General features: G+C 41.1%; 1 protein-coding gene across 14 annotated transcripts in view; it reads left to right on the forward strand.

Annotated features, from left to right (window-relative positions):
• DMD (dystrophin) overlaps positions 1–27,781 on the forward strand; it is a 7,596,173-nt gene that overhangs the window by 1,202,633 nt on the left and 6,365,759 nt on the right. For all 14 annotated transcript variants that reach the window (XM_085622447.1, XM_085622454.1, XM_085622449.1 and 11 more), the window contains exon 5: positions 20,607–20,699. In XM_085622447.1, the coding sequence (XP_085478573.1) occupies positions 20,607–20,699 (93 nt within the window). The remainder of the gene's footprint in view (positions 1–20,606; positions 20,700–27,781) is intronic.

The following is a 27,781-nucleotide window of genomic DNA, read 5'->3' on the forward strand; positions in this document are numbered from 1 at the left end:
GCACATACCCTTATTAAAACAAGCATTGGCATAGCCAATAGGCCTCGTCTTTGGGACCTTATAAGTATTTAGTTATGCAGCACAATATCCTTACTGCAACAACATTAACTGTTGCATGGCTAAACACTTATAACGTCCCAAAGGTGAGGCCTATTGGCTATGCCAATGCTTGTTAAATCAGCTATATAGTCAGCTTTTCCACTGAGCTTCCCTGCCTCTGATGTAGTTGTAGATATTTACCAATATTAGGGGGAGACAACACTTGACGGGACCAACCTCCCAGAGGTAGTGCCAATATCCAAAGTTCTTGCATATCTAGAATTTTTGCATTCACTGACATGCCTGAACTGTTTTAGAGCGTAGGCCATGTTTGACTCTTCTATATTGACTTGATTTTTGACGGTGAATCCACTATTCCACAAACCAAATAAGCGGAATGCTCATCAAGGTCCATATCTCCTGTAAGGCTATCATATCAAAGTTCTTCCAATATTATATCAGCTCCAAATCCTCTGTCTTTGCTACAAGGCCCCCACATTCCAAGAACACGCTAGAAGTCTGGCATGTTCAATCACTGAGTTGGTAGGTTTCATCATGCAGGAATCACCCCTTCGCACCGCTGACAGGGCCAAGGGAACTCAGCTCCAATTGGCTGACTCACCCTACCGTACAATTGTTCTCTGCATCTTAGCAGCTGGATCAGATTTGATTTTGATGGTTAGCCCCTTGCTGCCCACATGAGGGTGCCCTTCACATGGTGCCTCTTAAGTATTGAGGAGGCCGATTGCTTCTTATTAAGCTGCTCATCTTGCTTCAGCAGTATGGGGGTAGGGCTGTTCCTGAAATAGTGACACTTTAATGCCCCAGCTTCTAAACTGCTCTTTCCGCTCTAATATTGCCATGTGTAATGCTGACGTATCAAGCATGACTAGAGTAGGCTCCATGACTTGACTGCCACTGTGGGTGAGAACTTTGATTGGAAAGATATCTAGCGATTCCACCCGGAACAGCCCTGGTAGATCTTTAAGCAACTTTAATACAGCCGAACGGTTTAGGATGTTGTGGTTACCTCTTGAAGAAACTTCTGGGACCCAAAACAGGCATGGTTTATGAGTTCTCTGTGTCTCCGGTATTTTAGCAAAGGATCCCTTGACCTCTTATGGCACAGATTAACTAGCTCCCTCGTTCACCATTCCTTGTGCTGTTACTGATACGTTGCTTGGTTGATTGGTATGCTTTGCACAACAGCTGCTGTCTCCAGGACCAGCTTTCTGGTTTCCTGTTTTCATAGATTCTCTTGGTTGGGCGTTACAGAGTTTCAGAATGCATAGATTGGAATTAGAAAATCGTGTGTTCAGCCATGCATCCTATGTCTTGGATTTTGCTTCCTTCCATATATGGTACTACATGTACCTAAGTAGGCCCGATGCTTTAGGGGGTCACCCTCATTTTTTATCTTCCTCTGTTAAAGGATCCCAATTGGCGAAGGGTCCATTAATCTAGTGAACGACAAGGCTAGTACTCCTCCTCCCCCGGCATCTGTGGAGTTAAGTTCCCCAAAAATCAATGACCCTGAATCACTGGCAATTGCTAATAAACTCTCCTTTCTGTCATGGAATGTAGCGGGGCTTCGTAACAAGATGGATCTTCCAGACTGGGGCTCCTTTATCGATCATTTTGACGTTTGTATGCTCCAGGAGACTTGGCTCACGGAGCATTTTTCCAGGATGGGCTTTCTATCTGTTAATAATCTGGCTTCAACCGCCGAGAGGGGAAGACCTTTTGGGGGCATGTCTATCCTAATTGGTTCTCACTTAGGCTGTACTGTGTCTCATGTAGATATCTCTTCCCCTGACATACAGTGCGTTAGACTCTCGTTTCCCTCTAAAATTACTTTGACTCTTATTAATGTATATTTTCGGCCTACTCAATCTGGTAAAGAATCGCCACTACTGGACACCCTAGATAAATTTATTCCAACAGTACAGGGCGAGACTATTTTGATTGTTGCTGGAGACTTTAACTGTCAGTACAAACCCTTGCCTGGCTTTGCAGAGTCTATTACCTCTGAGGAGGACTCACTCTGGTCTATTCCTGACCTCCAAGTTCCACCGATTAAGTCTTGGACACCTCTTGCCCTTCAGTTTAATTCTATCAATCTGGCACACTCTTTGAGAGCTTGTAACGGTCGCTCTCTATCAGACTTGGAGGGTAGATCAACTTTTAACCGTCCTGGCCAGTCCTCTCGTATTGATTATGTTCTGGTAGAGACTAGGACCTGGCCTAGGGTAATAGACTTTCTCACCACGACAGTGACCATGATGCCCTTGCTCTTGATTGAAGTTTCCCAGAGATGGGCCTAGGTACAGAGAAAAGAGCCATTACTCGTGGTACCCCTCTTCTTTCAAATGACAGAAGAAGGCTTAAATGGCCTACGGTCAAAAGATCTCCCGACAAAATGACCATTTTATACCAAGCTGTTTATCAGGCACTCTCAAAACTAATTGCTTATTCAGACCAGTGCTATGATGGGTTTACCCAACAGATTTATTATATCCACTTGGGCTTAGTGTCCGCTCTTGCTGATACATTAAATCCTTCATTTGCCAAACCAGGAAAGCCCAAACAACTTTCTACCTGGTTTGATTGTAATTGCAAGACTGCAAAGGGGGCACTTTTGGTTGCTATTACATCTATGAATAGACCACTGATTAGGCAAAAGAGATTGCATTATAAGTCAGTGTTAAAGGAGGCCAAACAGAACTGGGACAACAGTAAATGGGATGCTATAAAATCTGTACTTGGGAATCGGGACACAAGGGAATTCTGGTTACTAATCAGAAATGGAAGTGGGGCAGGCCGCAAAGCAGACGACCCTAATATTGCCCCAGAGAAATGGATTGAGCATTACCAACTTTTGTACTCCTCTCCAACTGTCCCCAACCCTACTCCCAATTTCTCCTCTCCTCCCTTGCCCCAGAACGTTGAGACCATATCAATATGCTCTTCACCTAGCCCCTTTCACACACTTACTGAAGCCTCTCATTTTAGAGTTACTCTTTTAGAGGTTGAATCTGCCATAAAAAGGCTCCCTGCCGGCAAGGCGCCCGGGCTCGATAACATCCCTGGAGACCTTTACAAGGACCAAGTGGCGATATGGGTCCCGTACCTTTGCTACCTTTTTAATGCCATCATTATTGGAGCCAAAATTCCGGACTCCTGGGTGGGAGCTGAGATCATTCCAGTTTTCAAAAAGGGTTCTCCCTTACTTCCGGTCAATTATCGTCCGATCAGTCTGATCGATGTTAGCCATTCGATTCTCAGTTGTTATCAGGCAGGTTTTAGGGATAAGATATCTACGGTAGATCAGCTACTTAGGCTTCTACTTCTATATTGGAAAACCGTTAGAGTAGAGGGTGGCAGTCTCTACCTAATTTTTGTAGATCTCAAATCTGCCTTTGACTTGGTACCTCGTCATATTCTATGGGCAGTGATGGAGGACATGGGGGTCCCCGCTAATCTTCTTAATATCATTAGGCGACTTCACATGGACAATTTTGCACAAGTTAGGAGTGGCAAACGAGGTGCTCTAACATCTAGATTTCCAGTCTCGAGAGGAGTTAGACAGGGCTGTGTTTTGGCCCCCACTCTGTTCTGTCTCTTTGTGAATGCACTCATTACTCACCTCAAAGAGGTTAAAGACATCGATGCCCCAAAACTACTTAATGACCAGGTGGTTGCATTAATGTTTGCAGATGACACTCTTCTGCTATCTAAATCGCCTATGGGTATCCAACGTGCCATGGACAGTTTCGCCAACTTCTGCCACACAAGGGGATTGGAGATTAATACACAAAAAACTAAATTTATGGTCTGTAATCCTCCTAAGACCAGACGTTCCAATCCTTCCTTGAATGGTATAGTACTTGACAGGGTCACTGTATTTGAATATTTGGGCATCACCTTGACTGACAGAATGGAGTGGGGCCCACAACTGGCCAAAGCCAAATTAAGACTGGCACAAACCACAGGTGGTATATTAAGGCTTCACAGAGAGTCCTCCACCAAGCCAGTCGCTCCTATCGTGGAAATATATAGTTGCCAAGCACGTGGTGCTATCTTGTATGGCGCCGAACTGTGGGGCCACTCCCCGACGTTTGTAGGACCGAAAACGCATTCTTTAGATCATTGCTGTCTCTACCTTCTAGCACCCCTCTTATTCCCATCAGAATGGACTTGGACATTAGATCCATTGAAGAACTTGTCTCCTTACGACCTTTATTGTATTGGCGAAGACTTTGGGTAACCCCAGAACTGCTGCATTTTAGACTTGAAACCCAAGAGCTGCTGTCACACGTGGGAGCCCACAAACTTCCCTGGTTTGCTTTCATCAAGAATGCAAGTGTGAAACTGGCTATCCCAGGTTTCTGGTCCAATCCTGCCTCATTTTGTGCCGAAATGTCTCGTGCTGACTTGGTCAATCTACATCGTAGGCACAGCATCTCGACCATTCTTTGAAATCCTGGGCTGGGCTCACTCACACTCGACTATTTTAATCACAAAATTCATTATAGAGTAGAGCCATTTCTTGATGAGATCGTGCCGACCTCTGCGAGAAAACTATATCTTCAGTTTAGCTACGGTACACTCCCTTTAAGGGCTTTCTCTTATAAATGGTCGAATGATAAATCTACTGAATGTCCGGCCTGTGGGGGCAAGGGAGAGTCAGTTGCCCACGTATTTATTTACTGTGATGGGTACAAATTAATACGACACTGCTGGCTTGTTCCATCTTGTAGAAATCTTGGGGTTACCAACTACAAACAGGCACTCAGTATATTACAAACTAACACCTCTACGCCCATAGTCTTTTCGGTCTCACGTTTTATTAATGCGATGTGGCGCAGGAGGAAAGCCTTTCTATAAATTCACGGGATTTCTCCCCTCTGTCGATAATCTAGGAAAATGTATTCCTTTTTATTTTTTTAATTTATTAATTGTAAAAATTGTATAACTCAATCTTAAATCTTGTTTTTATCTCTGTGTATTTGTTATTGACTTCTCTGAAATTTTGTATCTTTGATGGTCTTTGACCGAAATAAAGATTATTTGAAAAAGGAATTAGAAAATCGTGTGTTCAGCCATGCATCCAATGTCTTGGATTTTGCTTCCTTCCATATATGGTACTACATGTTCTGGAGGTGCCTCAGTAGCTGCGTTATCCATTCCCCTCCAGGGGTGCTATAGTCAGAATGTGCGCAAATTTCCTGTAGAACTGCCATTGGCTCCAATCGATTGGTTTTCCATCGAAGTTCTATATGATTGCTTAACACTGTGTCAGTTTGATTCTGTCTGTACATCTTCTCTGGCTGCACGGTGGGTCATGCAGGCAATTCCAGTGATTTTTTAACTTGATCTTTATTCCTGCCTTTTTGCACTCACTTCCTTTCTCATTTCTACAAGCGTGGTTTGGTGGGCTCCAAGTTCCCCAATTCAGGCTTGCATGCAGATATATCTAATGTGACCTTGATACTGGGCCTTTCTACATCTGGTGCTGCTTCTATTACTGCAGCTAAGTCTGAATTGCCTACACTTGTAGTTGTAGCTTCTAACTTTCTGCCAGACCCCAGGGTGCTTGTAGGGATTAGCCTACCTTTCTCCTTTGCACTTACCTTGACCCCTGCTAGGATTTCATTAAGTGATGGTAATTGCGCCAGTTTGTCAATGACCACTCCACATGTGCACATAGTGAAGTTTGTGCCCTTGTAGGACTGTACCCTTCGGTTGCATTTGAAAATCTAATTGGCATGGACTCTGATTGTGTAATCTTCCCTTGAGGGCCGTTAGCATTTATTTGGTCTGATTCCAAAAGAGAAGAATTGAGACAAAGAAACCATTTGAAAAATGTCAACCCTTTCTCGCCGATACCTGTGACACATTTCCTTTTTCAACGCAAACATTTTACAAAGTATCACTGGTGTCACTGATGAAAAGTAAGTGTCGTTGACAGCAGTCCAGTCTCAACTGCATCTCTCTCTCTATTTTGACCTCCGTGGCAAAGCCTGTCCTCGATTGCTTTATGCACCCTCTTGAAGGATTCCTGTTTCCTGGAGCTGGACTCAATAAGGAGACTATTCGGTAGCAGGCCCAAGAGAAAATGGAGTGGAGGGAGTCGGCATACTGGGGTCCCAAAGCAAGTGTTGCAGTAACATCACAGTAGACTCACCAAGGTATGACTGAAGGTACTCTCTCCATGCCTGAGATGTTGACCTTTAGATTGATGATGGGGCAGAGCAGGAAATACCATTTCTGGCTTCAGAAGTCCTACCTCTTATTGCAAAAACATGCTTCAGAAGTCAAGTTGTTACAACAAACAAATGATGGACGGAATGCTGACAATGCAGACATTCTCCCCCAGTCAAGCGATCTGGGTTAAATCCATCGTTCTTTTGCCCACCACGCCACCCCAGTTCAGACATGGCCATATGCAAATCAGTCTTGACCCTGTGCCTCATGGGAACAGTCCAGCCCGAACTGCCAAGCCATGTCTTCCCTGGACCGGAATCAAGCATCCTAGGACCGGTTTCTGGCTATCAGCCGTAATCAGCCAGGATAGCTTGACTCCAGTGGCGTAGTGAGCACGGGTCCCACGTCTGGGAATACCCATCCCACTTAGGGCAAAAAGCGTTACAACAAACTGGGCGAGAATGTATGCATTGTCAGCATTCCGTCCATCATTTGTTTGTTGTAACGCTTTTCGCCCTAAGTGGGATGGGTACTCCCAGACGTGGGACCCGTGCTCACTACGCCACTGGAGTCAAGCTATCCTGGCTGATGACGGCTGATAGCCAGAAACCGGTCCTAGGATGCTTGATTCCGGTCCAGGGAAGACATGGCTTGGCAGTTCGGGCTGGACTGTTCCCATGAGGCGCAGGGTCAAGACTGATTTGCATATGGCCATGTCTAAACTGGGGTGGTGTAGTGGGCAAAAGAACGATGGATTTAACCCAGATCTCTTGACTGGGGGAGAATGTATGCATTGTCAGCATTCCGTCCATCATTTGTTTGTTGTATCAGAAGTCAAGTTGGGCACCTAGTGGAGAGCGCACCAGGTGAGAGCCCCCAACTCATAATTTAGCACAGTCAGCTGAGGTTGCCCACTTGGGGTTGTCATTTCATCATAGAGGAAGATGTTTAAATAGGGTCATTCTTTTTTTTTAATTATTATTATTTTTATTATGCTTTGAAACATACTGTGCACAGATATAGTAATCAGCACATTCAAAAAGCACAGATTACTACTTGAAGCAGTGTACTATAAATGAAATGCCATATAACATTCTAATTGTGAAACAGATATCATGTTCATAAAATAAACAACTCAACAGTCATCTAATACTACAGCTAGGTAGTACTTTCAAACCACCCCTTCCACTTGAACCAACCCAAACAAGATTGACTCAAATTTGTTTAGTCTTTGGTCTACTTCAAGATCATCACCCCAGATATCCCAGCCCAGTGTGAGTTTCCAATTTGTTAGTCTCTCTTCCATGGCTATCCTCTCTAATACATTTTCATAAATGGCTATGCCACAGAACCAGCAATTGTACTTTCTAGCCCCTTCACACCTTTACAGTGCTGCGTTTGGCGATCGCATGATCTAATGCAAGGAAGCAGCATTGACCGTTGAACATTTTTTGAGATTTAATATTTATTGCAAGCAAAATGTAGGATATTTGCTTAGCCCCCATCTCAGAACGGCTCCTACATGATTCAATGCCTTGTCTCAAAAACCTGGCATCATTGCACAATCCTATGTCCTATGCCATACATTAACTTCCTGTCACACTTAGGACATTTTGCAAAATTTGACATAATAGTGTGTATATGTTGCTGGTGAGAGATGTCTTTTCTCTGGTGTTTCTAAAGAATAAATTAAAATCATATGTGCCAATTAGGCATTTATGATTTGGAGCACAGATTAGCTTCCTGATTGTCCTGACTCTGGTGATATTGTGTCTCGTTCTGACCACCTGGTAGAGTTCAGATACAGTCCTTCCCCTTTGTGGGGGAAGTATTAATCAATGAGTGGGGTTTAGGGATGTTGGGGATTCCCCTCCAAGACCTACTTGAACCCCACAAAAATCCAGAGGATCTCAGCAAGCTGATGTTTCATTTTTTGTGGATTACTCGAAAAACAGATAGTTGTCTTCTAAACGGTTGCTCTACCCATTCAGGATATTGTGCAGATCTGACATTCAATATTTCAACATCTACCAGTTCTATTTCCCACAACCAGTAGTTCAGGCATATTGAAAGTCCCTCCCCTGAACATACGGTTACTCTCTTACATACTTCCTGTATTGTGTGTTTTGTGTCTGGCAGCAATTTGGTTCAGTAATATTACAGGTATAGTGAATTAGCTTTTACCTACATCTGCTGCCTTTAGCATAGTGTCAGTCTGATTCAGTGATTAGGTGTATTAAGAAAGGATTATCATTTTTGTGAATGAAAGTCTCCCCATCAGGTAGAGCTGAAATGATTTCCAGACATCCATTGATTTATCAGCCTGGTTAAGCAATATGATACAACTTTAACAAGTGGATTTAGACATGTCAGTATTCTTATTTGCTGGAAAGAATCAGTAGAGTGGTCTCAGCAAGAGAGGGAAAACACTACTGAGTTTCACCTGTTGGTCAACATTCCTGATATTATACCATATTCCTTCAGCTGTTCCAAACCATAAAGGAATATATTTGCCAGTTAACAGAAATGCAAGACATGAGATTTCTCAAGTGCACCCTCAAGGAATGTAGTCAACCTTGTGGTTGGAAAAATTGACAGTGTGATCCACTTGTAATAACCTCCACTAAGAATGCTATTGTCTGTTTCGAAAAGGAATAAAAAGCCTGTTTGATAATTTCACCAACACATTTCTGAGAGCCCCAACTATCTTGCCATCATGTAACTCGGCTTCAAATATTATTAACAATGTGGGAGCTAAAACAGTGATTAGATTCCAAATAAAATTCAGTGGCTGTGCCATCTGTTTTCGAAACAAATCCCATACTCAAATTGAAAGTTACCCAGAAGATTTCTTTCACCCGAGTTGCCCTATTCAGATTTTCTCTATCTGTTGCATTTGTTTATGTGCATTGGGCCTCTGCCAAAAAGTATGTGAACTGCCCCACAACAGGTCTGATTTGCTGCAAGGATAATTCTTAATAATTGAATAAAACATAAGCAATACTGTTCTGGAGAGTCACCAAGTCCTCTCAATATATTGTATTGCACTACTCTTTCTATAGATTAGCTATGAAACTGTTACTCTGCCATTGTCTCTCTTACTATACTGTATAGCTATTTAGTGTTCTTGGTCACATTTGCAATTGTATTGACCACAACATGAATTTGTGTCTTGGTTGCATCCCTACTCTTACTCGTTGACTGTTGATCAGCAATTTATCAGCTCCCCCTGAATCTGGTTGCTGCATTTGCCTCTCTAATGTCTAGGGTTGGTTAACCAGTATAGATTTAGTTGTGATGGGAAGAACAGTAATAGCCTCAGATTGTAATCTTCCCATACTAGGATATACATACCGAAGCCCATTGATAACTTTGAGCCTTCATTCTAAAAAGGTCGTTTTTTTTCCTTAACCTATATTATGTGCTTCAAATTCATACCACATAGTCAGGGGCATAGCTTTAGGGGGGAGTTTGGGTTGTGACGTCCTCTCAAATAAATGCATTCTTGGCTTGGCTTGGCAGTTGTAGCTGTGGGCCCAGAGTCAGTCTGGTATGTCTGTCGTTTTCTTTTCAAATAAAAGGCAAAACAGTGGCATTTGATGTAAAATAGTGAAGAGAAAGATGGAAGTAAAACTGGTGACTGAATTTAAAATGTGAAACCAGATAACCTGGAATCAATACCAGCTCCCCTACTTATCCAGATTTTGTGACCCTAGGCAAACATTTTATTTCACTGATCATCCTTTTTATTCTTTATCACATATCAGAACACTTTTAAATACTTAAGTTCAGAATGTGTCCTGCACAAGCATCACTTATGTTTGATTTAACAGAATATAATGTTGCTCAATCTTTAATAAGAACCTAGGCCACCTTCAGGGTTTACATGACTACTGACTTAACTCTTAATTCACTAATGGCATTATTATTGGGGGGCAAGCCATTAATGTTTCTAATTCCATATTTAAAAACGATCACTTTTGAAGGTAAAACCCTTCCGCATGTTGTATTTTGTTTGAAGAGATTGTATTATATTTTCACATTATGTTTGTTGTGTAAAGAACTTTGAAGAGATTTAATCACACTTTTTCATTATGTGTGTTGCGCAATATACATAGTAAATGTTTGCTTTGCCCGTGCATGGATTTCTAGAGCCAAACTAGGTCCTTGGATCAAGTCTTGTTTGCTCAATTATTTTGCTGGCGCCCCCACCTCTGTTTGCTAATTAGAACTAGGGTCATCAGTCACTTTATAAAACGATTTGTAAAAGTCAAAGATGGAAACATGAAGCCCTGCCTACATCACCATTTTGATAACTCTACCATGAAGGCTTCTCGTACCATAGACAAAGAAGAGTGTGTGCAGGAAAAATATATTTTAAATAAGTGGTCTTAGGGTAGGGAATCCAGGCCATTTGATGATATGTGATCTTAGTCATGAGTTCCCAGGGAGGACTACCCAGGCACAGGGGATACGCATGGGTGTAATTTAAGGGGAGTGTTTTCAGGTGTGACACCCCTCAAATGCATTCTTGGCTTATTAGTTGGGTCTGGGGCCCCTGAGTGGAGTTCTGCATGTTTGTGTTGGCTTTTCTTGTTCTCATTTTGCAAAGAGTTTGAAGTTGTTCATTTCTTGGAATGGAAACTTAAATATGTATAGTGAATAATTTACCAAACAAATAGTAAATCTGCATCCATATTAGCACTTCTTGAATGGGTAAAAATACACTACTTTTGGCAATGCACAAACATAGGCGCTGTAGACTTGGATAGCTGTGCCAGTCTCAGGTTTCCAGGCATACTACTGGTAATCAAGTACCCAAAAGTTGCTGGGGTGAATGCTTTCAAATGGTCTCACCAGAGGCAATCACTCCGGGTAGCATTGCATCCCGTTGTTTTCCACCCAGTGTGCCACTCCAGACAGAGGCCATCCTAACGCAAATCAGTATGGATTCTGTTCCTCCTTAAAAAGGCAATCCTGAACCTTGGTCTTCTCATCCCTCCCCCCTCCACCTGCTTCCCTCTGCTTTTTTAGTTGACAAATTTGAGATTCACACTCTCCAAGTCTCACTGACTAAGTTACGCCCCAGCATATGGCTGGTGTTTAATGTAATTAAATTATTGTATTTGTTTCATCACTTTCTGCTAAAAATCAGAGCATGCAGAACATGGCAATCCTTCTCTTCTCAATATCTTTGGAATCTTTCCCCAGGGGCAACCCTATAGGGAGATTCTGTATGGGTGTCCGATACATCCTATCAATAGAAACGATTATAGTGAATCCTCTAGCAGCCATTGACAGACTATTCAGTTCTCCAAAAATAAATCTAACAACATACCCTTCATGTCATTTACAATTCCTACTATATAGATAATGGTCACCCGGGACATCCTTTCCACATCTTAAATCGTGAGCTTCAGTATTTACAAACATCTTGATTTTCAAGATGGGTCAACAAATCAGAGTTTGTGTGTGAGCTACTTATAACAAAAACAGAGCTACACAGAAAAATAGATTCAGATTTTTTGCGTGGAAATAAAATGTTTCAGATGATAAAGTATATTTCTGCACAAAATGATTACTGCAATACATTTAGCTCTTTTGACTGCAATACACAAATGTTGCCTGGATCTCTGCAACCAAAGAGGGCACAGTCATAGTCAAATAAATTGGCAATCAGAGATGTTTTGAAGTGTTCCCCTAAGGTGTGGCAGTATTCAGTAGGCTTTTTTCTCTCACTGCTTTATGGCCAATGCAGACATAAATGTCAATTTCAGTTCGTTTATCGTGAGTTTACAATGTAATACATGCACTTTTTTTGCAAGTCGTTTTTCAGAGGAATGCAGTAAGTGCTGTGTGGTGATTTGTATGCAGTTGGTTCCCCATTCAAAATTCTCTTGATATCGTCCGAGAGACGTGTTTGCAAGAGAAAACTAAATCTTTCTTTCTAGGGCCTGTTATGTTGGACAGGTTAGTAGGGTTTCAGTAGAAATTGGTTGCCAGGGTGTCTGCAGTGTTTGTGATAGACTACCCCGCACAGTTTGGTTCGGCCCTGATGCCATGTTGACCATAAATACTAGTGAGCCCTCATCCGACTGAACAAAGATACTGCCAGATTGAAAGGGAGACATTTAACATGCATTGCGGCTGTTGCCATTTCCACATTTGTGTGTGTGTCCACCTATTCACCACCCGCACTGACCAAAAGCCCCTAATCCCGTTAAATGGGTCAGCAGCAAAATCTCCCCCTCACTTTGAAAAGTGGGCACTGCAGCTTTAAGAATAATCATTCAAACTACTGTACAAATCAGGGGCACAAATTCCCATTGATTATTTTTTCCATCATTCCTGATGATGATTGGAGTGCAGGCACCAAAGAGGGATACGTTGAAATGGTCATCAAGAGGTCTCATCCTCTCCCGAAGTCTCCTGTGGACATCACTACAGCCACTGCTCAAAATTAGTGACTGCAACTAGATGTAGCAGCCATCCGGCCGGGAAAGCGAAACTGGCTCAAACAGAACCTATTGCGCCGTATTCCTGAGGCTCAACAAACGCTGGTGTCCATGCACAATGTCTTACAGGAGTTAGCAGTCTCCAAGGAGGGGTGCCTGCTAAGTCCCAGGGTTATTTAACTCACCCATGGGGTCACAAGGGCACAGTATGGACCAACAAAGTGCAGTCCCACCATTCGATGAAGGGGTGGTGAGATTCATTCAGGCGTTCCATATGTGCCAAACTGCTGGATGTAAAGACCCGCCTCCCCTCTGATGAATAAAGACATTCCGCAATGACTGTCCAGTGCAGACTTTGGGAGCCTCATGGTGGACTTGATCACAAACAACATTTTGTAGTGCGTATATAGCACTTTAATAATACTGCTCACATACTTTAGAATGCAATTCACAAACCTTCAACCTCCACCTTTTCTCTTTTTTATCTATGAACATCACCACCACAATGCACATGTAGGTATTCAATTTTGCAATAAATGTGGAAGGAATGTGGAGAAGAAGTGGGACAAAGAGCAATAATTACTAAAAATGGGTGGAGTTTATGCAAGTTTAAGGAGGGGTTTGGGAGAGACATGCTAAAACAAAACTCGCATCCACAAATGAGGAAGTAGATTGCAATTAACAAAATACATGCCTAAATTTACTAAGTTTCTAAACGGGTGTACTTCAGCCTAGCAGTAAAGTGTGTCAAACACCACACATGGCTAACCACTGGTACTACAACACACACCCACAGAAAACAACAGAGGCAAGGAATTACAACATTGAAATAATACCCCATGGTAATGTTAAATGAAATAAATATGTTGCACATTATATAAACATGCATGCATTCACAGACACACATGTATATTTAAAGAGAAAGAGTAAGATAAAATTAAGTATAAATATTGATTAGTATTATTACATTTTGAATAAATAAACCTTTTGATGGCTTTTGTTTGTGCCATGAAATCTATGAGAAAATAAACAGATTTATTTGTACATGCAGGAACAACAGAAAGTTGATGCTTTTTTGCTTTGACCAAACCCTAGCAGTGATGCACTTCTTATAAAGACATACAATGGCCCAGATTTAGAAAGGTGTCTCGCAATGCAGAGCAGCACCCATTTTGAAAGGAGTAAAGCACATACATATTCTAGGTTCATATGTGATATAGACTGGCACATTGAGGACAAAAGAAGGTATGTTAGTCTTAGAAATTTTGATTTGCCTTAAAATGTATTGCCACTTCACCATTATTGATTTACACCCTTCAACGGCATATGTTTTCCATTGTACTTTAACAAATTCATACAACCTGGGACCAAAACTGGAACCGAATAATGTGAATTATGTGAATTGCATCTTGTTTGAGCAATGCATATACTTAAGAAATAGTCAACCTGCTTGGACACTTATCTAAGATTTATCTGAATGCACTTCTTCCTCTAACATAAAACAACTATATAAGGCTGAAATAGAAGGTACTAATAAATATGAACACCAGTGCATTGGAGCTTGCGCTTACTGCCATGCGGACTAGTGGAAATATCTTAGATAATTGACTGATTGAAAACGATAAAATGGCTGATAAGTTGGACCCGAGTTTAAAGCAGAATTTAAAATGATAAAGTAAAAAAAGTAATCTAAGCAAAACAATATGCACAATAAGCAGCTGTAATTGACAAACTCTGTTTTTAATATTGTATCTCTAAATCCGTAAAATTATATTAAAAAAATATTTTGTACCCCTGCAAAAAACACACCAAGTGCTAACTGTTAATTTTCTAAGGGGCATATTCTCAAGGACTCATCGCCAAGTTAGCGGCACTTTATCACAGCCAAAATGTTGATAGATTCATCGCCCTATTCACAAGCCGGTGCTAACAGCCTATATTGCCAGTTTTCCTGCGATAGCAGCCGCAAAAAACATCGCCACGGATGAGACCGGCAACTATCGCTAATGAGATGCAGAATAGGTGTTCCTGTGTAAAAAGCAGCGGCAACACCACTTCGCAACATTCTCAACGACCAGCCATATCGGCGATAAGATCAGGGCATGGAAGATCCCAGCTACATCTCGATGGTGTTCAGCCGTGGCAGCCATCCTTCCAGCCTGCATCTGCTCCATGTTCTTCATTGTCCTCTGCATCTGTGCCAACTCTGTGCTGTCATCGCTGGAGCCTGTCTGACTAGACAGTTCTTGTATCCGAGTAATGGCTCCAGCGAGGTCAGCCAAGGATTGTTGTAGAGCAATGAACGGACTGTGGATGTCCATTAGGGACTGTAGGTGGTCCCTGATGGGACACCCACGTATGGGATCTAGTTTGGCTGCCATGAGGTCGAAACCCACCTGCACCTGTTCAGCCAGCTCCTTCTGGCAGTCTAACACACGGCATTGGAATGCCATGTGTTTTTCCGTGAGGTGGTGGGAACCAGCTGTGGTGATGGGTGCTTCCTGCTGAGTGGTCTGTGCAGGGGGTGGGGTCACCTCGATGCAGCTGGGCTGCCCTGCTCCTGGAGGTGGGGTGCAAAGGCTTTCCACGAGCCATTGGAGGGTGTCGGAGCAGATGGCCAGGGGGTCCTCTTCATCATCACGTGATGTAGGGTCTGCTCTGCAGGTGGTGTTGATTGTCCCTCTGCAATGTAAAGGGGAGATACAAGTTAACAGTGTGTTCAATGTATGTTGATGCATTGTAAATGTTTACATACAGACTGCATGACAATGTACATTGTGACTGTTTTGGAGGAGCTGGCTATTTGATGGGAAACAGTGGACATTTCGACTATATGACGGATGTGAGGTTGTACTCGTACATTATCATCTCACAGTTTCCTGCTTTGCCAGATGTGATTGGCCAGTTTCAACGCACAAGCGGCACCAGTTGTGTCATCTGTTCTGTGGTGAAAGTGTTGCACTTTGTACCACATTGTCGTCAATGTAGATGTGCTGTGATTGCTATATGTGTGTGCTGCATTGTGGGAGAGTCGCCCCTGCAGCTCTGATTTAGCGGCCCCTAATCCCTTTGAGGTGGTGTGCCTTTGACTTGTGTGCTTTTACGGTGCTGAGATGTTGGCGACTTGGGTCATTTGTGCTCTTGGACGGTTTTTGTACTCTTGTGCATTGTTTGTCTGCAGATGTGTTGTTGACGTCAGAGGTTGTATGTGCACGTGGATGTGTCAGAGTGTGACATGCTCCTTTGAGGATGTGATCCACACTGGGCCACCTCAGTGTCGTGTTGTGCACCATGTCATGTATTTTTACTGCAGCCATGCTATCGGTCATGCAGTGTCACTTACATTGTTAGTGTGGCTCACAGAGCCACTATTTTGCTGGATTTAGCATATGTGCATGGGTAGGTTGTGAGATTGGTGATAGGGAGGGAGGCCCCTTTGTGCACATAGTGGACGGGGGCCTACTTGGTGTTTTTATGTGTGCTGCTGTGTGCCAAGGGTATTAGGGACATGTTCCACAATCATTGTGTGTGTGCAGTGTGCTACACATAATTGTGCATGCGTGCCATTGTGCCCGTCTCCCCCCGTCCCCCCAGTCCCTGGTTGTTACTCACCCTGTTGCTGTTGAGTCAGGTCATATCAAGCTGTGTCCGGACTCCCAACTCCTTGCACCATCTCCACACTGATGCCTTCCGGTTGGCAGCGAGTTTCTGCTTGGTTTGGCTTTTCACATTATGCCAGCGCCTCTTGACCTCCTCCATTGACACTCCTCAACACTCCGACTGCAATCACGTTGTTCACGATGGACTGCCATATTTCCGTTTGTGGTGCCAATGACACAGTGGAGGTGACGAACAGTTGCTGGTAGTGTTCTATCACCTCCCTGACGATGATCTGGTTTTCCTGTGGACTGAACCCCGTCTTCCTCTTCTCCTTGCCCTTCCCCGACCACGGGGTTCCAGACTGGTCCTCCGTGGAGCTTTTGGGGTTCGAGCTGTCCTCCGTACTCGGTCTGGGTGCATCCATGGTGCTACACAGTTTATTTTGGTTTTGGTGTGTTTTTTTGTTGCTTTTATAGTGCATATTCCCGCATGACGTGTGGAAATTGCAGGCCTGTCGCTGGTTATCACTGATTGTTTTATCGTGGTTGGCCACATCGCAACTTTTTTCACGTTCTTGTTTTGCATTTTTTTGCCGTCGCGTTAATTTTTATGCGGACTTTTGGCGTGTTATTGTGAGACTATCGCATGGTGCCGCCGGGTTGTGAATACAATGTTAACAGAGTGTTATTTTCCAGTGAATGACTGCGATGTGCAAAGTTGCGTTAAGCTAATTTTGAGGTAATTATCACACGTTCTTGAGAATATCCCTCTTAGTCTTCAAATATCTTTATTTGAAAGGGTGGAAACAAATTGTAATTCCTTAGGCATTGGGGGATCTCCTTGATGACTAGACTCTGAGGGCCAGATTCCTAAATATTGCGTGTGCTCCTTAATTTAACTTTTTATTGAAGATACAGGTACACCCTATACCATAGAATCCTGGTATTCTTCAACAAATATAAGCCATTTAATTGTATCTCTTTTGTCACCAATGACCTCTATGCAATTCTACACTTTGTCCTTGAGCGTTCAGCTACCTCATGTCCATTGATAAAGTTGATTTGTCCACCCGGTGTATAACACAGAATAAAGAGAAGACATGTCATTTTAAAATTGTGTTTATCATTTGTAAACAAAATCCACCTGCAGATGAATATTATATATGTTGGTTACTTAAATTAGGATCTGCAGGTCTATGCACCAAGGGATTGAACAACATATTGGTAGAAATGCCAACTAAATATTTACAGTCCAAATGTTTGGGTATGGGTGAGATCTTGGGGGTTCCCAGGCAAGGTAAATATGGAGAGCATTTGGAGGTAAAGATTATAACTCGGTATATTCGCAGCAGTTTTGTCTACTTCATTTACTCAAAGAAGTACACCTCAAAGGTAATTGAAGTAAAAATCTAAATTGAGGGGAAATGCTTTCCAGACTTTACCCTTCCTTTAAAGGAGTTTGGAAAGGTTTTTTGCCTTATGTAAAACAGTTCCCCATGGTGAAAAAAGATAAATTATTAATGTCCAAACATATTTCATCAGTACTTAACCATGTAAAAGGTCTGAAAAATCCTCATAAGTAAGGTCAGAGAAAAGGGCTACATGTAAATCTGTGATTTGCAAACATTTCCAGGAAAAGTCCTAAGGAGTTAGATGAATCTCTATAAAGCCACACATCTAACAAATGATTAGAGGAAACCTAGGCTTTATAGAAGTGTAGCTTTTTTTAAAGCATATGTTATTAATCATACCAAGAATCACAGTTTATGTTGACCATCATGTAGATGCAAAAAGGTGAAATCATCAAAATTCTAAAATAAAAAACTGAGTATGCTACTCCATACAAAACTATAGAAATATGCCTAAATACCAGAACAGGTTACTGAGTGGCCAACATAGAAGGGACAAAAATGCACCTCAAATTGTATTACAAATAATCCAATAATCTACCAACTCATATAGTTTGAATACCTTTATTTTCTCCTACAGAAGATCTAGGGATTAACCTAGCACTTTATGAGTTTGTTATTTATAAAAATGGCACAGTAAGTCTAAGGTTCCCCACCAACTAATAAACTAGCATGTGTGTCAAACGTATAAGAGAGTCACCACCTTCTATATTCAGATAAGCATCTCGAGGCAGATGAATGTAGCTCCGAATAAGGGCATCAACTACTTCATGGACCCTGACCCCAGGTTCTAAAGCAAGTGGATGCATATTTTCATTGTGGTGCCACCTACTGATCAGATGACATTCTGAAGGGGTAGTACCGGTAAGTCTCACCCAGTTGGCAGTAACATTTCTGTTGAAAGAGCTGGTATTGGCCCTGGAAATTTTCACTCCTATTACAAAATCAACAAGATGTTAGAATCATGTGTGGTTAAAAGCTGCAATATTTTCTAGTCTCGATGCTGTCAGCCTATCCGAATTGTGGCAAAATCACACTACTTCAATATCTTAGAAAAAGTAGATTAAGGAAACTGCAGGCATGTTGAATAAGTTTACAGGCTTCGATATTCTACACCATCCTATTTTTATGGATTGGATATCTCCTAGGGTGAGAGAACCAACGGGGAACCTAAGAAAGTTTAGCAATATTTTAATATATGCATATCAAGAATTAAGGAGAGATGATAATACTGTTTACTCCTGAAGCATTGATCTATAGCTCCCCATTGATACTTGCTTTATTTAATATTCATTTTGCTCTTCTTGTATAAATTCATAGTGAGCAACCTGTTATGTTCAGTCATTTGCAGATAGATTACTAGTTGTTCTTGAGGTATATCCACTCTTTCCTCCTTCCATTTCATAAGCAGGTGCCTAGAGCACAGGCAAACATGAGTGGGTAGATGGACATAAATAAATACTATGAAGCAGAATTGAATCTCTCGGCAGTTTATATTTAATCACCCAACCTATCCCAGCTCTTACATCTTCCAAGGAATTCCCTGTTAGCTACATAGAAAAGAAAAGCTGCAATCAGCTCTAGATTCAGACACGTCCAACTAATTTCAAATATTGGTCAGATTTACCATCTGGGTGTGCTTTATATATAATGATGCCACTGCTCTGAATCATACATAGTTCAATCATACATGGTGCTATTTATATTAAACAACAGTTATTGTTGGTTGCAAATAGAATGGATTACTAAATTGTACATAACACAAAAATGCTGTAGGATATCTAATCGTTGGATAACCCCTCACAAATAATGCCTTTGAGTACCCTCTTGTAATTTTTCTGATTCTTGCTTCTCCATTGTCTCTAAGTAATGGATGGGTAAAGGATGGAGTGAGATGCAGCACATCAAACTAAAAGTAACAGTAAAACATATTGGTCTAATGCCAAAGTGGTGGAAACCCCAGGGGAAATTGTAATCCTGCTGTGGGACTATACAGGTACTGAAAAAGCCTTGGGGATGCTGTGGAACCTTCTAAGCTCAAGTAAGAGCAAAAGCTTCCCACTATCTTACTTCATTAACAGCACAAAGAAAATGCGAGAAGAATGCAATTGTTACTTTCCACACTCTATAGCACCATCAAATCTCACAGCTGAACCCCTACAGCCCACAACTCTTGTTCTCATTACATCCATCACAAGCTTTAGGGACTCTTTATTTTGTGTTGGCTGAGGTGATCTTCTATAAATAACATCCAAACAGGTCTTGTGCAATTGTTCTTTGTTTATTTTAATTTCGGTAATCTGTCCCCTGCCTCTTTCTGTCTTACGGTCACCAGAGCTTCCACCCACCCCCATTATTTGCCTTGGTACTCTCCCATTACATTTCATTCTTTGAAGGTATTGCTTCACCAATAAAATTCATGATGTTCTGTTGCTGAGTCTCACTCTGCTCCCTACCAGCCCAAAGGGATATCTGGGGACAGATCCAAGAGATGACAGATTCATAATGTGCCATGGCTGAAAGCACTCCTGTGTGGCCATTCCCTCTTGCAGCTGAAATTAATAGCAGCAGGCCAGCTCGAAAAAATGCAATGAAGTTTCAATTAAAATGTGAATTTTGTTTGAGATTTGAACAAATAATGATTCCAAATTACTTTCATATACAATAACTCAGTTCTCATGTTTCAGCTGATGAATTGTACTCTACAGTAGCTTGTCATTATGTTGTGATAGTTGCACCAATGATAATTACTTATAAAGTGTGTGATATGTTTGTGAACCTGATTGACATTTTTGTTACAGAAGCAATCTTGTTTAGAACAGTTTTTTTAAATTAAGGAATTAATCTGATAATTATTGTATTAAAACGTGATATGTCATGTTCTTTTTCTCCAAAAGGTAGAACTGGTCAATATTGGAAGCACAGACATAGTAGATGGAAACCACAAACTTACCCTTGGCTTGATCTGGAGTATAATCCTCCATTGGCAGGTGAGAGCATTTTTCCCTAACAGACATATCATTTTGGTTTGGAAAATAAGTTTCACCAAACATTTAAAACATGTTAGAATCTCTTTAATACCTAGAAAATGCAAAATAAACTGTTATGTTTATTGGGAACTAATTCCATGAAAGACATACACCATCATTACAATATGAAAGTTTAAAAGTTTCAATATTTAAATAGCATTGCAAATATTTACAAAATAATTAATAAGTCGATTTTCAGAATCAAATAAAGAACATCAAAATGCTTAATATGCTAATGAACGAGTAAGTTCTGTAGTGTCATTACTCACAATGACAATTCATTGTTTCTCCAACTGAAATCATGATGAAATCCTCAACAAACATATGGCAAGAGAAGTTGATCAGAATAAATACATAAATAAAAAGTAATTGAGAATATATTTTGAATTATTGTTTAATTCAGATTTGCTTCTTCTGCTTATAGTACAGTGAGCGATGTTTTGTAACTGTGTCTGACCTAGAAGAGAAACATCAAAATTGAAATAGCACTGGAGACTGATGTCATTCCTCTAGGATGGATAACACTAGATCAATCGCATTTTTTGTTAATCCAGTCTCTTACTCCAGATTCTAGATTTGAATTTGGAAAGTGGCAGCAGCAGAACATGATCATTAAATTGGCCTGCTTTTAGAAAGAACACCATAAAAATGTCTGTATTGTATAGATATGCCAAAGACATTTAAACCTAATAAATGGGCAAGTGTAACACAAACATTTGACATGATGTCCTCCACCTACTAGAAAACTGTTAATGTCCTCTATTTTTGATATTGTACCATCTTAGATTGATTGACTCTTTGCCAAACCTTGTTAAAAATAAACATGGGCAAAATTCAAAGCTAGTATCCAGGTATGATTCCCTCATCTCCTGCAATTTCACATCCATATATAAAATAGTCAATGACCTATCACAGCCTGCTTACAACGTTTTACCCATAGACCACTCCAAACATGGAACAATCAAACTGATAAGATCCCAGCATTTGAAACAAATATTTGGTAGCCACTCCTCCTCATAGGAATTTTTGTAAGGATCTTTATTGATTTTATAACGTGTAGTTCAGAACTCGCTTATCCTGTGTGTGGCTTTATGGTATTTCAAAACATACATTATACCATATAAAGGGTTTTAGCGGTTGACTCCATGCCTCAATTCATAATCCATCCTTATGATGATACCTTTTGCACATGGTCTCATTATTAGGTCTGGTAGTGTTTCTTGTATATTTCTAAATGTGATTCCATGTACCATTTCACCCAGTCAAATATTGGATTATAAAGGGCCTGCAGTTTGCTTCATTTTAATGGTAAAGAGGTAGTGTTGGTGTCATTGTGTAAGGAAAATATTTTTGAAATTACTTTGCAATGATTGTTTCATATTATGGAGTGAATATAACTGATGAATTCCACATTCACCTACTGGGATTTTGTACTTGTGTGATTTTTATTGCTTACCCTGTGGCTCATACGATGGACTTCCATGTTTGTGTTCACTTCATCCCGGTCACATTTTTATCCCACTTTGGTGCCACGGTTTGACTCGTTCCCTCTTAATTGGATTCTGTGTAGTCTAACTCCTCAACTAGGCTGAATTTCAAACATACAATAAGGACATGAGGGATATATTTGCAGAGATTATTGATAATTGTGGATTTTGTCTTTCATATTGATAAGGGAATGTTAAAGAATGTATTTAGCTAAGCTTGAATGCCTCTGCCAGAACCCATGTGATCAAAGGCAAGAAATAGAATAGAAATACAAAAACTAGTGGGCATTAGCCATGTTGTGAATTACCACGCTAGAGGGCACATTTGCTCTTTCAAGGTCTTGTATGCCTACATTAAGGCCACCATTTTTACAACCAGCCAACAATTTCCCAAAAGCTTCTCTGGATTTTATTTTTGATTACACTAAGAAGGGCTACACACTTTCTCCCTTGGTCTCCTGTATGGTTTCTGTATAAATTGATGTACGGTTTTCCTTATATGCCATTCCCCAACGACCCTAGACTAATTGGCGTCAAAAGGAGAGTTGATTTGCCCAGTTGTCATTATACCATATGTAGGTTTGTCTTGCCTTCATTTACCCTTGCATTGATCTTCTTAAAGATGTTCTTATTCAATTTAGCCATGATGTTCTTGTGTGATATGGGAGTGTTAGAGTTATTATTTGATGCATTTCAGATCAGGAATGATGACTTCTGACCAAATGTTCTCCAACCATAGAGCCTTACGAATATATTTTATTTTACACTGATTGTCTTTTTCTTTCTACTTCAAAACTAGCAGAGGGAATCCCTAACAAGTCCAAAGTCAGCAATGTTGGGTCATGGTCTCATGCTCTACATGTCGAAGATACATATAGTCCAATAGGCAATATTTGATCTTACTGGGTTTCTATGAACTGTCTTTGCTGAATGATCTGAATATGATAACCCTTTGCATTTGTAAAGGGTTTTGTAACTTTTCCAGAAGCAGGTATATTTTAAAAAAAAAACTATATGCATAGCAGTGACCTTGTGAGTGACTGTAGCATGAAAGTGATATTGAGGACTAATCCATAGATACACATTTTAAAACATCCATTTCAGCATTAGGAAAAAGGGAGATAGTTGTGAATAAATGGAAGAGGGTTATAACGTTAGCCATAGATCCATTTCAATTTGGTTTATATAAAACCTAATCCTAATTAGTATAAAGATGTTTATAGCGAGGAGAAGGAAATCCAGTCATTGATTTATGAAAACAACCAGGGTTAGCTTCTTTTAAAAACAAACCAGTACATTAATTGCAAGAAGTTCCATGTTATCACACCATAATTGAGAGTGCTTTGCCTACCACAGCTCTCATCTCGCACCATAGTAATGGAAATGGTTTTAGTGATTCTGACCTTCTTTTATTTGTTGGCCGATAAGACATATATTTCCCTCCTGAATAGAGAAGCCGGGTCACATGTAAGTTGTTAAATAGTACAGAAAATGTATCTCTTGTCTGGTAGCTGTGGCAAGCCACTTCCACTATTCCTGTATTGGAGAAATGTGCTCTTATATTGCCACACAAGCCCTCCATGCTACATAATTCAGAAAGATGAGCAAATGATTACCTTAAGGGCAACTATCATAAGACTATTATAGCAGGATGGCCCAGGCACTTTTTGTACTTTCGTTCTATGGCTACTGATGTATCTCAACAGGTGGTATGTTGGGCATTCCACATAAAGATTTGCTTAACTTATAATGACTTGTTTTCCTAATACTCTAAAGGACCAGCTTATGTGCTCATTAAAGACAGCAAAAAGAACAATGTTCCTCTAGAAATCATTCAACCATGCTTTTAATATATAAACCAGGATTTCAAATTGTTCCATTGGGTGGGACCCATATACGTATTGTAAATAAAGTCTGTTTATTATGTCATGTATGCTGTTTTGCTCACCATTATACAATTGCAATGCGCTGTCACTTGGAGCACGTGCTTTTTCGTTGAATTTTCTTTTTGATCAATGATACGAGAATACCATAAAAATACATGTTGTTGACGAACTTGTGTGGATCGTATTTGATGCAGACTGAGGCAATGCCATCATGAATTTGAGATCGTTGTTTATGTGATAGATAGATGGATGGATGGATGGATGGATGGATGGATGGATGGATGGATAGATGGATGGAATAGATGGATGGAATAGATGGATAGACGGATGGATGGATAGATAGATGGATAGACGGATGGATGGATAGATAGATGGATAGACGGATGGATGGATAGATAGACGGATGGATAGATGGATGGATGGATGGATGGATGGATGGATGGATAGATAGATGGATGGATAGATCTTTTTGTTGCATAATTGATTCAAATCATTATAATCAAGATCTTCAGAACAGGGGAGGAATACAAAGGTAAATAGGGATTTAAAAAGAGCCTGAATATCCTATTGTATGATTAGCCGCACTTTATAAATCCTGATTGACTGATTTATCCCCCTTCAACAGCTGTTGATAATCCAATTGAGGGCGAGGGTTTGTTGACAAACCTTCACAACCCAGCCAAATTAAATATGAGTGTGTGGAATTCAGCATAGATGTGGATCAGGGGCCTGGAGAGAAGCAAGTAAAATGGCTGCAATATTATAAATTTCACATATGGAGCAGTTAGCTGAGCTCATTCGCCTCTCAGACGGGCTTCTACAGCGCCTCAACAAGTCCTAACATTTAAAATACGCCATACTGGATGAACGCAGAACTTCCTTTGTGGAATTAACTTATCACAAATACAGAGCATATCCATACCAATAGGATTTTAAAGGAATTCATCCAAATGCAATCCCATTAGTTGATTTATCATGCTCAAGTTGAGGGGAAGAGGAAGGTAGGGTGCCTGGCTCATACAGAGTAGAGGCAAACCCTCCATATCCCAATTTCTTCACGTCTTGTACATCATGTTACATTGATATAGCCTTGCTTGCTTGATCAGCAGTTTGACAGTCATGGGCATCTGCAGGCCACTTGTCCAGATTTTACATGCCTCCAGGGCCTCAAAGGCGTGACTTAGAAACTTATGGAAGTTTGTTGCGATGTTGCCTATTATTTTCCAAATTATATTCTTGAACATATGGTTCTTCGTCTTCTTAGGTTTTAGGATGTAGGCTAAAAACTTTGCATTCTATTACTTTCAAGAGAGGGGATGGATCTGGGTTCTTCAATGATTTTGCAGCACACGGAAATCCCTTTCTAGGGAGTTTGCTGCTTCCTTTTGGGTGTTGCTCTCTGGTGTCAAACGGCCTCTGTGGTCCAGCCACACCATTAGATACTTATAGGCATCCACCACTTCAATGGGCTAATTTGCGGGAGATTGTCATTTCCTTTGTTTTTGTTGCATTCGCCTTTAGGTGGTTGAACCTGCAGTAGCCGCCAACTGCATTAAAGAGCTTCTGGAGGCCAATCGGCATTTGGTCCAAGAGGACTGTGTTGTCTGCATACTGGAGTGATTGAACTCCGAGTCCAGCCATTTTTTGCTGGGAAAATCCTCACCGACTCGAGATGACCTGGCAGGTCAGCCAGGTCCAGGTTGAATAATAGTGGTGCCAGTATGCAGCAATGCTTCAGGCCTTTGTTTTTACAGATTTTGCCCATAGTAGTTCATCTGGCACTGACTCTTATCTTTGCTCAGCTGTCAGAATGTAGGGCAATGATGGCTTTCAAAAAATTTGGAGGGATGCCGCAGGTGTTCAGTTTTGAACAGAGTTTTTTTTTTAACACCTTATTTACCAGTTTCAGAAATTAGAAACAACATATCTTTAAGCTCCATTACAATAGCGTTGTAAGAGTACAACGTGTAGCAAAAACATTTGCCAGCCCCACATGGATTAATTACCATCATGCTCAGTTTACAATGATCGATCAAATTTGTGGGTGCGTGAGCGCCACTCCCTCTGTTCACATTTTCGAATTACTGGTGTTAGTTTACACAAAATAGACCATTTTTGGAAAAGATTAATTATTACATTTCTGTATCCTATATGCAGTTGCTATCTGATCAGCCTATGCCAGTGGGTACGAGTCCTCGCTCAAGCTGTGTGGCAGGCCGTGACTGTGCCGCAGTTGTGTATTGTTTGAACGGGCCCTACATATCCCTAGGGTGGGATGTTCTAGGAAGAGTGGAGGAATATAGATCATAGTTGGTGTTGCAATATGCCAGACTACTATTGCATCGGAGCAGTTTATCGCTCCCATTTAATTGCTATTTCGCTCTTGACCAGAAGTAGCCCTATGGCAGTGAATTTCCAGACTGGCTTTGGAATGTTAGTCACATATCCCTGCAATGCAACCTCTGGGGTGGGCTCAATATCTAAGCCTATCATTTCCCCAAGGGTGTGATAAATTGCGTCCCAGTAAATTTTTATTTTTCCGCAATTTCGGGAGAGATGTGCAAAGTCTGCATGAGGGAATTTTACATTTTAAACAGCAATGGGATCTGTCAGGGTCTATTTTGTGTGTCATCTCAGGGGTGATGTATGTTGTGCTTAAGAATTTAAAATGGATCAGTTTGTGACGGCTGTTCAAGGATACTTCATTGATTTGACTACAACATGCTGCCCATTGGTCATCCGTAATAGGGTGGCCCAGATCTGCCTCCAAAGCAGTCCTTATTTTAGCATTGTGTAAGGTACCTGGGGGCCAACTAGCCCACCAGGTACCTCCAGTAAGCGCTACAGAGCTTCGTTGCAGAGAGGTGGTCCGAGGCCATGCCACTTTTTACACCACTCTGTAAACACGGCTTCTGTGCACTGCTGGTGGGACAATGAGGTCCTCTTGTGTCCTGAGGACCTCAGGAAACAAGTGGACTTCATCGTCCGAGCAGCAGTGCGCAAGAAGCCGTGTTTACAGTGTGGTGTAAAAAGGGGCATGGCCTTCGAACACCTCTCTGCAACGCAGCTCTGTGGCACTTACTGGAGGTACCTGGTGGGCTAGTTGGCCCCCAGGTACCTTCAGGATTCAAGGGGACTTAATAGGGATGTTATAGTTAGAAATTTGCATTTATAAATCCTTCGAAATTCACTGAAAAAAACCATAGGATTGAGGCACATTATAATTAGAAATTTGCGTTTAAAAAACCATTAAAATTCACTTAAAATACCATTGGGTTCAGGGACGTTATAGTTGGAAATTAGCATTTAAAAAACCATTGAAATTCACTGAAAAAAACCATAGGTTTCAGGGACGTTATAGATAGTTGGACATTTCACTTGTACAAAACCATAGAAATTCCCCCGTTATAGTTAGTTCAGCTAACTATAACTCGTGCCCCCGCAATGCACTGCTGATTACGTCACATATTACATCATTCATGACATGGTCAGTGACATCCCTGATGACATCACTGATGACATCTCAAATGACATCACTGATGACATCACTGGTGACATCATCCATGTGAAAGTCTGCTGCACCTCCTCACACTCTAATATATCCTTTGATACACCCACTTTAAAATACAGACTACCAGTTTTGAAACCATCGACACACTAAAACCAGTTA

The sequence above is a fragment of the Triturus cristatus genome, chromosome 8 (assembly GCF_964204655.1).
Source record: "Triturus cristatus chromosome 8, aTriCri1.1, whole genome shotgun sequence".
Classification (NCBI taxonomy): domain Eukaryota; kingdom Metazoa; phylum Chordata; class Amphibia; order Caudata; family Salamandridae; genus Triturus; species Triturus cristatus.